Below are 17,020 nucleotides of genomic sequence, written 5' to 3' on the forward strand. Positions count from 1 at the left end.
TCATGATAGACCAGCTAACCGTTGTTCAGTTCTGTTGGAGAAAACCAATCCGCCTTATTGGGTAGATGAGTTATTGGGTAATTGTGGCAATGCTTAATTTACATCATATTTATTTGTTTGGAATCCAAAAATATTCATTACACAATTCAACCTGGGCTCACATCCAGAGATTTGGTTTAGCGTTGACGACTCGACAACGCTTATCCCATACTGGAACACATTCGTACAAGTTTGATTTTAATTAATTTAAATAAAAAATGCTTCTGAAACAATCCAACAATCCAGTCCAACGGCATCATCACTGTCTCTCGAGACCTGAGTATCCACATTATATTATCACAGAGACTTACAGAAACACATTGATTTTGTAATGTAGTTTCCACCAATGACAAATGGGAATGGAAACACTTAAGGAAGTAAAGCTAAGCAACGATATGTATTCAATACACTAATACTAAACATGTTATTTACAGTTACAGTGAGCTGGCGTTCTAAAACCTTCCCCTTTAAGGACAGGCAATAACACTTGAAGGCTTGTGGTTAAAGCACTAGCCAAATGTACTGGAGCAAGGGTTCCCCATTCAAGTCCCTCAGTGCTGGTGCTGCCAAGGTGCTACCTCTCACCAGTCAAAGTTCACATTCCAGGTGGTCTTTTTCTCCAGCCAAGCTGTGCGTCTTAAAAGACTGCTATATCGTATTAAATGTAGTTTCTTGAGACATCACACTTCTCTCAGCGTTGTGAGATATATCGTCTCTGCAGAATGACTGCAGAAAAGATCACCATTGCATTTAATTTGTATTCTATGCTATAATGAGAGTAATGGCAATGTCGTCTTGTCAGAGAGAGAACATGGGGAATTGGCTGAGGTAGAGGAAGGCGATGTTGGTAGAAGCATGGCTGTGGGTAGACGAGAGCAGAATGCATCTGATGGCTGGGTGATCTAAGCATACATGGTCAACTGGAGCCACTGTAACGAGAGGACAGGAGATGAAAGAAACAGAAGAGGACGAGTTAATGGAGTGAATTCCCCTTTGTAGGGACGTGATGTGACCTTTGCAGCACAGTGGCCTACTGGGCTTACCTCGAGGACGTTGAGCTTGATTATACCGTCTCCGTCTCTGTCAAAGGCATGGAACGTCCCTGCGAAGAGACCCCTTACAGATCAAACAGTACCTCTACCAGTGGAGGCTGCTGAGGGGAGGACGGATCATAATAATGGCCGGAATGGAGCAAATGGAATGGCATCAAACACCATGGAAACCATGTGTTTGATACCATTCCACCAATAGCGCGCCAGCCCTTACCACGAGTCCGTCCTCCCCAATTAAGGTGCCACCAACCTCCTGTGACATTCACATTTTTGTCTTTTTAGCAGATGCTCTTATCCAGAGCGACTTACAATTAGTGAGTGCATATATTTTCATACTGGCCCCCCGTGGGAATCGAACCCACAACCCTGGCGTTGCAAGCTCCATGCTCTACCAACTGAGCTACACGTGACCTCCACCTATCTTTCTCTGTTTTCTCGGACTCTTATTCAATGAGACATGAATGCGTGTTGATGTTTCTGGTGGAATTTACATTAATCAAACCAGTGTGTACTTACTGAACATGCCCTCTAGCCTGACGAAGCAGCAGATGAAGCTGTCAAAGTCGATGTTGAGGTGCTCGTCAGCGTAGCGCATGGTGATGATGTCATACAGCTGGTTGTTTAGACGGAACCCTAAGTGGGATGGAAGGAAAAAAAAGTGGAATGGATACAAAGATGAAGGATTTGCTGTAACGACAGTGGAAGATATTTTAATGATTTTTTTTCATGTGCAAAGTACAGTAAAATGCCTTGCATGCTCTTTCCCAACAATGCAATAATCAATATACTGTATGTAGTACAAAAAAAAAATACAAAAGTCAAGAACAACTGTGATGGAAAATGTTCTCGTGTGAAAAGACAGCCTTGAAAAAGTTAATTTTGTATTTCGTGTCGTAAATAATCCTTGGTTCCTGCCTGTGCTTGGTAAAGATATGAGGGGGGGGGGTGACATGACCCCCTCCTTAAAACCATCTGGCAGAACGCCCAGAATATGTTCTATAAGTTAAGATAGGAGACGGAGCCAGACACATGCAGGAACCAACCCTATGAACCATGAAAATACAACTTCTCTGTAAGCAGTATATAAGAGAACTAACGGGACTTTTAAGCAGGTCAACATTCACAAGGCCGCAGAACCAGACGGATTACCAGGACGCGTACTCCGAGCATGCGCTGACCAACTGGCAAGTGTCTTCACTGACATTTTCAACATGTCTCTGACTGAGTCTGAAATACCAACATGTTTCAAGCAGACCATCATAGACCCTGTGCCCAAGAACACTAAGATAACCTGCCTAAATGAGTACCGACCCGTAGCACTCACGTCTGTAGACTTGAAGTGCTTTGAAAGGCTGATCATGGCTCACATCAACACCATTATTCCAGACCCACTGAATTTGCATACCGCCCCAACAGATCCACAGATGATGCAATCTCTATTGCACTCCACACTGCCCTTTCCCACCTGGACAAGAGGAACACCTACGTGAGAATGCTATTCATTGACTACAGCTCAGCGTTCAACACCATAGTGCCCTCAAAGCTCATCACTAAGCTAAGGACCCTGGGACTAAACACCTCCCTCTGCAACTGGATCCTGGACTTCCTGACGGGCCGCCCCCAGGTGGTAAGGGTAGGTAACAACATCTGCCACGCTGATCCTCAACACAGAGGCCCCTCAGGGGTGCGTGCTCAGTCCCCTACTGTACTCCCTGTTCACCCATGACTGCATAGCCAGGCACGACTCCAACACCATCATTAAGTTTGCAGACGACACAACAGTGGTAGGCCTGATCACCGACAACGATGAGACAGCCTATAGGGAGGAGGTCAGAGACCTGGCCGTGTGGTGCCAGGATAACAACCTCTCCCTCAACGTGATCAAGACAAAGGAGATGATTGTGGACTACAGGAAAAAAAGGACTGGGCACGCCCCCATTCTCATCGACGGGGCTGTAGTGGAACAGGTTGAGAGCTTCATGTTCCTTGGTGTCCACATCACCAACAAACTATCATGGTCCAAACACACCAAGACAGTCGTGAAGAGGGCACGACAAAGCCTATTCCCCCTCAGATCCTCAAAAAGTTATACAGCTGCACCATCGAGAGCATCGTGACTGGTTGCATCACTGCCTGGTATGGCAACTGCTCGGCCAACGACCGCAAGGCACTACAGAGGGCAGTGCGTATGGCCCAGTACATCACTGGGGCCAAGCTTCCTGCCATCCAGGACCTCTATACCAGGCGGTGTCAGAGGAAGGCTCTAAAAATAGTCAAAGACTCCAGCCACCCTAGTCATAGACTGTTCTCTCTGCTACCGCACGGCAAGCGGTACCGGAGCGCCAAGTCTAGGTCCAAAAGGCTTCTTAACAGCTTCTACCCCCAAGCCATAAGACTCCTGAACAGCTAATCATGGCTACCCAGACTATTTGCATTGTCCCCCCACCCCACCCCCTCTTTTACGCTGCTGCTACTCTCTGTTTATTATCTATGCATAGTCACTAACTCTACCCACATGTACATATTAACTCAATTACTTCGACTAACCTGTGCCCCCACATTGACTCTGTACCGGTACCCCCTGTAAATAGCCTCCCTACTGTTATTTTATTTAATTATTTGTATTTTTTACTTCACTTACAGTGAGGGAAAAAAGTATTTGATCCCCTGCTGATTTTGTACGTTTGCCCACTGACAAAGAAATGATCAGTCTATCATTTTAATGGTAGGTTTATTTGAACAGTGAGAGACAGAATAACAACAACAAAATCCAGAAAAACGCATGTCAAAAATGTTATAAATTGATTTGCATTTTAATGAGGGAAATAAGTATTTGACCCCTATGCAAAACATGACTTAGTACTTGTTGGCAATCACAGAGGTCAGACGTTTCTTGTAGTTGGCCCATTTTCAATGCCCTGGCTGAGGGAAGGAGGTTCTCACCCAAGATTTGACGGTACATGGCCCCGTACATTGTCCCTTTGATGCGGTGAAGTTGTCGTGTCCCCTTAGCAGAAAAACACCCCCAAAGCATAATGTTTCCACCTCCATGTTTGACGGTGGGGATGGTGTTCCCACGGGGGGCCAGTATAAAAAAAAATATGTATTCACTAACTGTAAGTCGCTCTGGATAAGAGCGTCTGCTAAATGACTAAAATGTAAAATGTAATGTAAATGTGTTCTTGGGGTCATAGGAAGCATTCCTCCTCCAAACACGGCGAGTTGAGTTGATGCCAAAGAGCTCCATTTGGGTCTCATCTGACCACAACACTTTCACCCAGTTCAATTTAAAGTCAATTTAAATGAATCTGTATAAAAATAAATAATAAAACTGAACAATAAAAAAAAGTACCCATAGTCTTATGAGAAAGCTATTCACTAGTCTTATGGTGAGAAGACTAGAGCGAGGGCGAGTAACGGTACCATGGAAAGCCCCGCTGACAGCTGTCTCTAGGTAGTGTCTACGTGGTCTGCAGCCACTACTAATAGCACGTGGTGTTATTATATATGTATAGGATGTAGCGGCAAGAGAACTTGTTGAAGATACATATGGTGCAAAGGAAGTAATAACAAGAGAATCGTTGAAGATGCACATGGGGTAATAAGGGAGATTTCCGAGTGTGTTTGGGAATAGTACTAAGTGAATGTGGATGTGAAAGTTGTGTGAGTGTGGAAAGGATGTGTTAATCTGATGGAAATGTGGATATTACACTGATTGACATTTGTATAACAAGATAATTGAAATGTGGATAATAAGCTGATTGAAATTTGGATAATAAGAGGTTTGAAATTTTGCTATTAAGTACTGAGTGAGTGAGAGCTGTCAGGGGACTAGCTCCGGTGTGAAAGAGGTGAATGAACACCCCAAACAATTCTGTGTGAGCTGAGTTTTTTTAATCTATAATGTAATCTACGGCTCTGTCCACCACTGCCAGTCGGATCTACAGGTAGAGGATAACATGTCTCAGGATCCCAATCGAGGGTAACATGTCTCAGAGGATAACATGTCTCATTAGAGGATCACATGATAACACGTCTCATTAGTAACGAGGATAACATGTCTCAGGAGGGTAACATGTCTTATTAGTAACGAGGATAACATGTCGCAGGAGGGTAACATGACTCATTAGAGATAGCGAGGATAACACGTCTCATCAGTGGAGTTTGATGGTATATAAACTCAGCAAAAAAAAAGAAACGTCCTCTCACTGTCAACTGCATTTATTGTGCCCATAGGCGACATTGTTGCCAGTGATGTCTGGTGAGGACCTGCCTTACAACAGGGCTACAAGCCATCAGTCCAGTCTCTCTCAGCCTATTGCGGACAGTCTGAGCACTGATGGAGGGATTGTGCGTTCCTGGTGTAACTTGGGCAGTTGTTGCCATCCTGTACCTGTCCCACAGGTGTGATGTTCGGATGTACCGATCCTGTGCAGGTGTTGTTACACGTGGTCTGCCACTGCGAGAACGATCAGCTGTCCGTCCTGTCTCCCTGTAGCGCTGTCTTAGGCGTCTCACAGTACGGACATTGCAATTTATTGCCCTGGCCACATCTGCAGTCCTCACGCCTCCTTGCAGCATGCCTAAGGCACATTCACGCAGATGAGCAGGGACCCTGGGCATCTTTTTTTTGGTGTTTTTCAGAGTCAGTAGAAAGGCCTCTTTAGTGCCCTAAGTTTTCATAACTGTGACCTTAACTGCCTACCATCTGTAAGCTGTTAGTGTCTTAACGACCGTTCCACAGGTGCATGTTCATTAATTGTTTATGGTTAATTGAACAAGCATGGGAAACAGTGTTTAAACCCTTTGCATTTTACATTTTAGTCATTTAGCAGACGCTCTTATCCAGAGCAACTTACAGTTAGAGTGCATAATTTTTTTTTATTTTTATAATTTACAATGAAGATCTGAAGTTATTTGCATTTTTACAAATTATCTTTGAAAGACACGGTCCTGAAAAAGGGACATTTCTTTTTTTGCTGAGTTTAGTTATTATGTATGTGGAGATATGAAAGGAGAAAGTACTATTCCCGAATATGCTGTTACTAGAGATAGTAACACATGAAGAGTATAATGGGTTACTAGAGATTTGATGAAGTAACAACGTATCAATGTATAATGGGTTACTAGAGTTTAACTTGCTTGGTAGAGACTTATTATGGACAGAGCACGCCATCTATAGGAGACTGATACAGTGCCAGCCCAGTTATAGTGAAAGTTGATTTCTTCCCTTCTGAATTAGCCGATGCATTTTATAAATTCGGCGCATTACATGTTAATCTCAAAATAAGACATTTAATAAGTGTGAAGCAGAAAGTGAATATCCAACAGAAATTGGTAGTAAATATTAAAGAGTAACATTGTTTTTTTGTGGGGATGGATCAGCTTAATATTGCAGATAGATTGTATCGTCTATCAATGTAATTGTCTGCATCACTTCCAATCCCCCATGTTTTTTTATATATATACTCCCCTTTATTACTTTTCAACCCCGCCATCCTTTCCCTACTTGGAGTAAATTAGTGAACAACAATGCCCAGGCCTCTACTTCCGGTCTATACTTACTATCTACACCTTATGGACACAGTTAATTTTACAATTATATATATATATATTTTTTTGTTTTTTTGGTGTTTTTTTGTTTTTGTTTGTTTTGCTCCTGAACTTCTTCTACTCTCAACCTCTCCGATCATTTTCATGATGTCCATCCGGTTTGCTTCTATATGCCATATCTTTCTAACTGTGCTCTTTCCCAAAAGCTCCCAACATACAACCTATATACTTATTATGGACACAGTATGCTCTATTATTAGCTAACTTTGTTATTATTTGTTGTTATTAGTTATTAGTCCCATCCTTCAACTCTATTCAATACCTCCCATCTATCTCTTAACACCATCCATATAGGATTTCTATAAGAGTAACATTGTTAGGGTAGACTAAAATGAAAACAATGCCTTCCAATACGGAGAAAGTTATCATGTTTGTTTTGTTTTAAACCTTACAATAGGGGTGAAAGCAGAACCTTACAATTGGGGTGAAAGCAGAACAGTGTTTTAGAGTGATCCGTGTGTATTAGCAGTAGTGATTGAGAAGGTCTTCCTATTGGGAAGGGAGTCCTGGTTATGGAGACTAGTGAAAGTTACAAAGTGAATGGCAATATTAGTGTCTTAGTAATTTGAAGAAGTAAATGTTTCAATACAAGGTCACATGATGAACAGAGGGATTGAGCATTGGGACTGATATTAAATTAGAGGCCGCCATCTGTTGTTTGGGTTAAAGATAAGCTTCCTGTGGAAAATAAGTAGTTCTCACTGAACTCAAACAGGCTGTAAGGGACACAGTGGGACATTTGGGACAGAGGTATGAATAATTGAATAAGATACTTTTTTGACCATTTCCAATTATTATTACTCAATTCTATAGTTTGGGTAGCACCGGTGATTTAAGTAAGAAGGTCATGTCATCTAAAACAATGATCTGTTTCCATTACGTGGAACTGTGTCCAGATTTGAAGTAGATCCAAGTAAATGTTTTTAGTACCGAATATTGAGCTGATAAGCCAGCAACAACTTTTTGAAGGTCCTAACAGATTTGTTAAACAACAGGTTTTATATTTTGGCTAGTTGATGTCACAGGTACCGAACATATGTCAATGCAGCAGGAAAAAATGACGAGATTACAGGAGAGGGGCTCTGGGATTGTTTAGTTTAGAAGGTGCCTATTCAGCTTGACGGGACACTATCATCTGATGTGTCTGAAGTATTATTTTGTATATGGATGGTTTTATCAAGACTTCCTGCCCAAGATACAGTAAAGCTCGATTTTATACACCTGTCAGCAACAGGTGTGGCTGAAATAGCCGAATCCATTTGAAGGGGTGTCCACATACTTTTGTATTTATAGTGTATGTATAGGGGTAAAGTGACATCAAATAGAAGGGTCAATGCAGATTGTTCGTGTAGCCATTTTATTAGCCATTTAGCAGTATTTAGCTATATGGGACGGCTGTCAATCCTTTGGTCCTTAAATGAAACTGATATACTTTTTTATTTATCACAGTTTTCCTTAACCAATTATGTTCTTTAATGCAAGGCCGACAGACAAGTTCCTTACTTTCTCCCCCTTCCACTTTCCTCTTCCATTTTTGCGGTAAGGCTGCAATTATTTGGTTGTAATTTTGGGTAGAACAGACATTTCCATATGTTGTTGTTAGCTGCATGTGCAACATAACTCCACCAGTCCTACCGATGATATCATTTACGAAGATTATACCTTTTTTAAACATTTTGTCAAAAAATAAAGTTTTTTTGTCAATTAGTATATTTGAATTTAACCACAATATTTGTTGCATTATTTGTTCTGTCGTTTCTGGAGGATTAAATTGAAACCAACATTCTATGGCTTGTTTTAGAAATAGTGATATTTGGGAGATGATTTCCTTTTCAAATAACTGAAAGTGAGTGGTTGTAATCTGAATAAAGGGAAAAAGGCCATTCTTGAACATTGGGTGAGACAATCTTACTAATTTGCTTGAGAACCAGTTCGGATTTAAGTATAACTTTTGTATGACTGAAGCTTTTAGTGATAGGTCTAATGCTTTAATATTTAATCATTTCTGTCCTCCGAATTCATATTCATTATATAAATAGGCTCGTTTAATTTTGTCTGGCTTGCCGTTCCAAATAAAATGGAATCTTTTTTTCTCATATAATTTAAAAAACTGTTCGCTAGGCGTAGGCAAGACCATAAGCAAATAGGTAAACTGGGATAATACTAAAGAGTTAATCAGGGTGATTTTTCCACAAATTGACAGGTATTTACCTTTCCATGGTAGCAAGATCTTATCTATTTTTGCTAACTTTCTATTAAAATGTATTGAAGTGAGATCATTTATTTCCTTTGGGATATGTATTCCGAGTATATCCACATCACCATCAGACAATTTTATTGGTAAACTACATGGTAATGTAACATTTTTATTTTTTTGTGATCCAATACGTAGTATTGTATATTTGTCATAATTCGGTTGTAATCCAGAGAGGTTAGAAAATGTATCTAGATCCTCTACGAGGCTGTGGAGGGATTCTAGTTGTGGATTTAAAAGAAAAAATGAATCATCAGTGTACAATGACACCTTTGTTTTTAAGCCCCGGATTTCTAATCCTCTGATATTATAGATATGCCGATAGTGGACAACCTTGTTTCACTCCTCTTGACAGTTTAAAACTTTCTGAGAAATAGCCATTATTTACTATTTTACACCTAGGGTTACTATACATGATTTTGACCCATTTTATAAGAGATTCTCCAAAATTGAAATGCTCCAGGCATTTATCTATAAACCCCAGTCGTACTTTATCAAATGCCTTTTCGAAGTCTGCTATGAATAGCAGGCCTGGTTTCCCAGATTTTCCATAGTGTTCTATTGTTTCCAATACTTGCCTTATATTATCTCCAATGTATCTTCCATGTAAAAAACCTGTCTGATTAGAATCAATAATATTCGACAATACCTTTTTAATTGTATGCGCTATACATTTTGCTAGAATTTTTGCAATATTTAGCAGTCTTATTGCTTGGGAATAGAAGCTGTTCAGGAGCCTGTTGGTGTCAGACTTGAATCACCAGTACTGCTTGCCGTGCGGAAGCAGAGAGAACAGTCTATGGCTTGGGTGGCTGGAGTCTTTAACAATTTTCCGGGCCTTCCTTTCACACTGCCTGGTATAGAGGACCTGGATGGCAGGGAGCTCGGCCCCAGTGATGCACTGGACTGTCTGCACCATCCTCTGTAGCGCCATGTGATCAAGGGCGGTACAGTTGCCATACCAAGCAGTGATATAGCCAGTCAAGATGCTTTCAATTGTGCAGCTGTAGAACTTTTAGAGGATTTGAGGGCCCATGTCAAATCTTTTCAACCTCCTGACTGTTTGTGTGCGTGGACCATTTTATAGGAGGTCCATAATACCCTTTTTACACTAGTACTGAGCCAAGAAAAAAAAAGAGTCTAGTCAACTCATGGCTCTCAGGGAAGACTTCTAAGTCCATTCACCTGGAGGCACGTTCAGCAGGACGAAACATTTTGAAACGTTCAGATATGTAGAACAAACATGCCTCTGACATGTAGAATAATGATTCACGTCGGCTCGAATCATGATATTTCTATCTGTAACGTTAGAAAACGTTTGGCAAATGAACGTGGCCCTGCAAGGGCTGAACAAGTTTGTCCATGGAGCTCACCTGCGTCATTGACTGCGTTCCTCATCTCAAAGCTGCTGATGGTGCTGGATTTGTCCTTGTCATACTTCTTGAAGATCAGCTGCACACAGTGAACACATGATGGTCAATCTCAATTAATGACTGTTTGAATATTGTGCTGAAAATGTGTATTATCTGCTGATGATCGCTGTTGGGCGAATCTATTGCTCTCAAACTCTAGGCGGCATTCTGTTTCTTCCTACAGTTTTCAGCCATTACCTTCGCCCACGATTACCTCGTGAACTAAAATCCCCACGCTGTGTTTTAACGTTTACAAACGTAAATAATCATTGCTTGTGTTACGGCTTTCAATACAAACAGCCTTTATTTTTCATCAGCAAGAAAGAATCCTTCAAATAAAAAAGATGCAGTTACAGATCCATACAGCTATGGGTGCCTCCATCTGACGAAAATTACACTTCCACTACTCTTCCCGAGTTACGCTTACTCACAGGTGTCCGGAGCATGCTAGATAGCTAATTAGCACAGGTGGTCACCTCTTGTCTTCCATCTGTTTTCTGTAAACAAGTGCTGTAACATGGAGTTATGGCCACGTGGGAACACTAACCCTATCAAGGTGTGTATCAATTTAACCTTTTATTTTTTGAAAATTATTGATGAGGTCCTTATGCTTCCAAAACCTTACTGAAGCGATGCATGTTAATTTTCCGTTTGAGCGTCGGGGCTCTTAACAAAACTCCCCCATACAGAAGACGCCTTCATCCTAACTTCCACTTAAGTCCAAATTTCACTTAGCAGTGATGGCAACGGGAGACTAAGAGTAAATTCGACTTAAATGGAAGTTAGGATTTGCCCCTAAACCATCAGGCTCTGGAGAGTTATGGACAGGTAGATCCTACCTGCCACGCTTTGATCTTACTCCACAGGTGTTTGAACTCCTGCAGGTTCAGTTTTCCTGTGCCGTCCGTCTGAGAAGTAGTTAGGGAAGAAACTCAGGCAATATTTCTCTCTTGGGCGTTTCCGTGTGAAGCAGTGGAGGCTGGTGGGAGGAGCTATAGGGGGACGGGCTCATTGTAATGGCTGGAATGGAATTAATGGAACGGAGTCCATTTATGTGGTTTCCATGTTTGATGTGTATGATACCGTTCCATTAATGCCATTCCAGCCATTACAATAAGCCTGTCCTCCCATAGGTCCTCCCACCAGCCTCCTCTGGTGTGAAGAACTGCATTTCATAGAATTGTATATATTTTTGAACTACTGCTTTTACTACTGTATCCGTCTGTACCTTTAACATTGTTGTTTGCTCTGTGTTTACATAGATAGGCAACCAGAGTAGCAGACAGAGATGGTTTCAGAAACGTTGAAATAGAGTTCCAGTATAAATCACATGGAAGGATACGTCCATCAAAGCGATCATGCTCCGGCAACTCTCTAAGCTCAAGCCGTCCGTCTTCATGTCATTATCTGTGGAGAAAAATATAATTTAGAAGATAAGTGCATACTACAGAGTGGACACTATGTGACAAGTGTACAGAAAGGACATGGCAGGTGGCCATCACAGGCGGTTGGTGACACCTTAATTGGGGGAGGACAGACTCGTGGTAATGGCTGGAGCGGAATAAGTGGAATAGTATCAAATACTTCAAACGTTTCCATTTCCATTTCCATTTCTTTAATGCCATTCCATTCGCTCCGTACCAGCCATTTTGATGAGCCGTCCTCCCCTCAGCATCTTCCAATGGTGGACATAGTGGGCACAAGGGAAGAGGAAGGGTCCGGCATTAAAAATGAGGGATCATGACAGCACTCACGTTTTTCCAGTACCCTTTTCATGACCACCTTGAGCTCGTTGGCACAGATCTGCATGTCCTAGAGAGGGGACATATCTCCTTTGAGCTGTGTGCATGTAGACCTCTCAGAATACCCTATCCTTATCGGCCCAATCCCATATCAAACCTCTACCTCTAACCCCCTATGCACTTGTGAAGATCTGAGAGGATTAGATAGGTATGAACAACATGCTCATTGGGTTTACTTACATTCAATTACCCTGACCAATGCTCCCACTTTTCCCAGTCACACCAGCACTCACCTCCCCAGCAATCTGCTGGTAAATGGCCCTGAACATTTTGTGTTCTCCGCTCTCCTCATCCGGTTGCTGTGGTTTTGGCTGATTGGGAAAGTGAAAGAAAGAAACTTTTAGAAAGATCGATGGAAGTGAAGGCATGATGTTATCAGGTTTCAGGCTGGTTTCAAAAGTGTTATATCCCAACATGCACTACACAAAGCCATGCTAATTTTGATTGCATTGTGGACATCAGTAGACAAATGGCAAAAGTCAAATCTGCCCTAAATGTCTATCATTTGTTTATTCATTACCCCTTTCGACCAGAGGAGGAGGAACCATGGTAACCAAACAACAGCAAATATGAGTATGTAAATACACAGTTCTGAGAACAAGTGCATTGTTACTGGAGATTGGTTGACCTTCTAGAGCTGATTGTGGATCCGTGGGGGTGTCTGGTGGTCTCTCCCTGGTCAGGATAGGACAGGAGATGTTTTGTGGCCTGGGGTAGATTGGGTTTCAGTCCTATGACTGACCCCGTATTTTGTTAGGTCAGAGGTTACACTATGCTAATAGTTACATTGGAGAACGCAACATGGTGTAAAATGCCTACAGGTGGAATTGTGTCAAGTGCAACTTGACTGGCATGGTTTGGGTGCGTGCACACACACCTACACACACCTACACACATATACATTCATGCTACACACACATCACAACTGCTGCTACCAGACTCTTATTATTTTTGCTAAATTCCGCCCAATTTAAACACTTATCCCCCAATCCCCTCCCTGGCTTGGCCACCTTGACAAACACATGCCATCACAATAGGTTTCACCACAATCACCCCTCCCCTCTGCCCCCCTCCTCTCTCAAAGGAGAACACCCCTCCCCTCTGCCCCCCTCCTCTCTCAAAGGAGAACACCCCTCCCCTCTGCCCCCCTCCTCTCTTAGAGGAGAACACCCCTCCCCTCTGCCCCCCTCCTCTCTTAAAGGAGAACACCCCTCCCCTCTGCCCCCCTCCTCTCTTAATGGAGAACACCCCTCCCCTCTGCCCCCCTCCTCCCTTAAAGGAGAACACCCCTCCCCTCTGCCCCCCTCCTCCCTTAAAGGAGAACACCCCTCCCCTCTGCCCCCCTACTCTCTTAAAGGAGAACACCCCTCCACTCTGCCCCCCTCCTCTCTTAAAGGAGAACACCCCTCCCCTTTGAACAACCTTGACTTTCTCTTTCTGCTCCTTCTCAACCTCGATGTCATCTTGCTCAATCTCCTTGTTGGCCTTCGCTCTGTCTGATACAAACACGATGGGCTGGGGGTGGTAGTGGTGGGGTGGAGTGGGGGTGGTAGTGGTGGGGTGGACGGTGGTGGAGTGGGGGTGGTAGTGGTGGGGTGGACGGTGGTGGAGTGGGGGGTGGTAGTGGTGGGGTGGACGGTGGTGGAGTGGGGGTGGTAGTGGTGGGGGTGGACGGTAGTGGGGTGGGGGTGGTAGTGGTGGGGTGGATGGTGGTGGAGTGGGGGTAGTAGTTGTGGGGTGGTAGTGGTGGGGTGGACGGTGGTGGAGTGGGGGTGGTAGTGGTGTGGTGGGGTGGTAGTGTTGGGGTGGTAGTGGTGGAGTGGACGGTGATGGAGTGGGGGTGGTAGTCGTGGGGTGGACAGTGGTGGGGTGGTAGTGGTGGGGTGGACGGTGGTGGAGTGGGGGGGTGGGGGTGGTAGTGGTGGGGTGGACGGTTTTGGTGGGGTGGATGGTGGTAGTGGTGGGGTGGAAGGTGGTGGGGTGGGGGTGGTAGTGGTGGAGTGGACGGTGGGGGGGTGGATGGTGGGGGGGTTGTAGTGGTGGGGTGGGGGTGGACAGTGGGGGGGGGTTAGAGGTGACCAGAGGTAAGGGGAGAAGGTGGATTGGGACGTGTGACACACAGGGGTTAGAGGTGAAAGACAGAATAGAAGAAGAAAATGACAGTAAGCTCATTGGACGTAGACCAACATTCCATTACCCTGGATCCCTATCTGTTTGTGCTGTATCTCCAACTCCTATGTTTGGTATAGTAACGGCCGTAGGAGTTGGGCTTCACAGCCCGAACAGATCAGGGACCACCAGGCTAATATTCAATTGGCTTCAAGTCTACATGTGAAATGACACTGGTTGCAATGGTAATTTATTTAATCTAGCGAGAAGTGAAAGAGGATGTCGTGAAAAACATCCTATATTCAATGTCTCGGTCATAATTTGGTTAAAACCAAAGAGACTATGATGATGCATGCACACACAGTACCTTTCCTTTCTTTGTCCTGTTTTTGCCTTGCTGTCGGCGTGAGGCAGAAATGGAAAATAAACATAGAAATGAAATGGAGAAGTTAACATTGAAATGAACAATGAACAATCAAACCCTGTTCCGTAATAGTGACAAAGAGAGAGGGGGAGATAGGGAGAGAGAGACAGACACAGAGACAGACAGATTGAGACAGACAGAGAGACAGACAGACAGACAAAGAGAGTGAGAGACACAGACAGAGATTGTCAGTGGTGGGACTATATTTTTCATTCAAGTTTGAGTGATGTATTTTTGGTAGGTGGAGGACAAAGACGCAGACATACAGACATGAACAGGTGCATATGGACAACAGGTTGATTTTTATTTTATTTTATTTATTAGGATCCCCATTAGCCGACGCCAATGGCGACAGCTAGTCTTACTGGGGTCCGACATACAGTGCCAGTCAAAAGTTTGGACACACCTACTCATTCCAGGGTTTTTCTTTATTTTTTACTATTTTCTACATTGTAGAATAATAGTGAAGACATCAAAACTATGAAATAACACATATGGAATTATGTAGTAACCAAAAAAGTGTTAAACAAATCAAAATGTATTTGAGATGAGATTCTTCAAAGTAGCCACCCATTGCCTTGATGACAGCTTTGCACACTCTTGGCGTTCTCTCAGCCAGCTTCATGAGGTAGTCACCTGGAATGCATTTAAATTATCAGGTGTGCCTTGTTAAAAGTTAATTTGTGGAATTTCTTTCCTTCTTAATGCGTTTGAGCCAATCAGTTGTGTTGTGACAAGGTAGGGTGGGTATACAGAAGATAGCTCTATTTGGTAAAAGACCAAGTCCATATTATGGCAAGAACAGCTGAAATAAGCAAAGAGAAATGACAGTCCATCATTACTTTAAGACATGAAGGTCAGTCAATTTGGAAAACTTTAAGAACTTTGAAAGTTTCTTCAAGTGCAGTCGCAAAAACCATCAAGCGCTATGATGAAACTGGTTCTCATGAGGACCGCCACAGGAAAGGAAGACCCAGAGTTCATTAGAGTTAACTGCACCTCAGATTGCAGCCCAAATAAATGCTTCACAGAGTTCAAGTAACAGACACATCTCAACATCAACTGTTCAGAGGAGACTGCGTGAATCAGGCCTTCATGGTCGAATTGCTGCAAAGAAACCACTACTAAAGGACATCAATAAGAAGAAGAGACTTTCTTGGGCCAAGAAACACGAGCAATGGACATTAGACCGGTATAAATCTGTCCATTGGTCTGATGAGTCCAAATTTGAGATTTATGGTTCTAACTGCCGAGTCTTTGTGAGACGCAGAGTAGGTGAACGGATGATCTCCACATGTGTGGTTCCCACTGTGAAGCATGGAGGAGGAGGTGTGATGGTGTGGGGGTGCTTTGCTGGTGACACTGTCTGTGATTTATTTAGAATTCAAGGCACCCTTAACCAGCATGACTACCACAGCATTCTGCAGCGATAAGCCATCCCATCTGGTTTGCGCTTAGTGGGACTATAATTTGTTTTTCAACAGGACAATGACCCAACACACCTCCAGGCTGTAAAAGGGCTATTTGACCAAGAAGGAGAGTGATGGAGTGCTGCATCAGATGACGTGGCCTCCACAATCACCTGACCTCAACCCAATTGAGATGTTTTGGGATGAGTTGGACCGCAGAGTGAAGGAAAAGCAGCCAACAAGTGCTCAGCATATGTGGGAACTCCTTCAAGACTGTTGGAAAAGCATTCCAGGTGATGTCCCCTGTAGCTCAGTTGGTAGAGCATGGCGCTTGCAATGCCAGGGTTGTGGGTTCGTTTCCCACGGGGGGGCAGTATGAACATTTATGCACTCACTAACTGTAAGTCGCTCTGGATAAGAGCGTCTGCTAAATGACTAAAATGTAAAATGTAAGCTGGTTGAGAGAATGACAAGAGTGTGCAAAGCTGTCATCAAGGCAAAGGGTGGCTACTTTGAAGAATTTGTTTAACACTTTTTTGGTTACCACATGATTCCATATGTGTTATTTCATTTTGATGTCTTCACTATTATTCTACAATGTAGAAAATAGTAAAAATCAAGAAAAACCCTTGAATGAGTAGGTGTGTCCAAACTTTTGACTGGTACTGTAAACAAAAAAGACATTACAGACATTTACAATTTAAATACATTAAAAAACATGAACATGTAGTTTGTGTGTGCATCTATCAGTTACACATACATGTCAGTATATACACACAACAAGTAGGTCACATGGGGGAGAGGCGTTGTGCCATGAGGTGTTGCTTTATTTGTTTTTTTAAACCAGGTTTGCTGTTCACTTGGGCTATATAAGACGGAAGGGAGTTCCATGCACTCATGGCTCTG

The 17,020-nt window shown here is 43.0% G+C and overlaps 1 protein-coding gene across 4 annotated transcripts in view; it reads right to left on the reverse strand.

Annotated features, from left to right (window-relative positions):
• Positions 1 to 93: 93 nt before the first annotated feature.
• The window catches only part of capn3b (calpain 3b), a 27,933-nt gene continuing 11,006 nt past the window's right edge, over positions 94 to 17,020 (reverse strand). For 3 of the 4 annotated variants that reach the window (XM_041865583.1, XM_041865585.1, XM_041865586.1), the window contains 10 exons: positions 14,649 to 14,678; positions 13,595 to 13,687; positions 12,406 to 12,483; positions 12,125 to 12,182; positions 11,713 to 11,777; positions 11,210 to 11,278; positions 10,332 to 10,410; positions 1,608 to 1,724; positions 1,083 to 1,141; positions 94 to 968 (listed from right to left, as the gene is read on the reverse strand). In XM_041865583.1, the coding sequence (XP_041721517.1) occupies positions 942 to 968; positions 1,083 to 1,141; positions 1,608 to 1,724; positions 10,332 to 10,410; positions 11,210 to 11,278; positions 11,713 to 11,777; positions 12,125 to 12,182; positions 12,406 to 12,483; positions 13,595 to 13,687; positions 14,649 to 14,678 (675 nt within the window). In that variant the 3' untranslated portion in view covers positions 94 to 941. The remainder of the gene's footprint in view (positions 969 to 1,082; positions 1,142 to 1,607; positions 1,725 to 10,331; positions 10,411 to 11,209; positions 11,279 to 11,712; positions 11,778 to 12,124; positions 12,183 to 12,405; positions 12,484 to 13,594; positions 13,688 to 14,648; positions 14,679 to 17,020) is intronic. The other variant, XM_041865584.1, reaches the window with a different exon arrangement.

Source organism: Coregonus clupeaformis, chromosome 36 (genome assembly GCF_020615455.1).
Source record: "Coregonus clupeaformis isolate EN_2021a chromosome 36, ASM2061545v1, whole genome shotgun sequence".
In the NCBI taxonomy this organism is placed as follows: domain Eukaryota; kingdom Metazoa; phylum Chordata; class Actinopteri; order Salmoniformes; family Salmonidae; genus Coregonus; species Coregonus clupeaformis.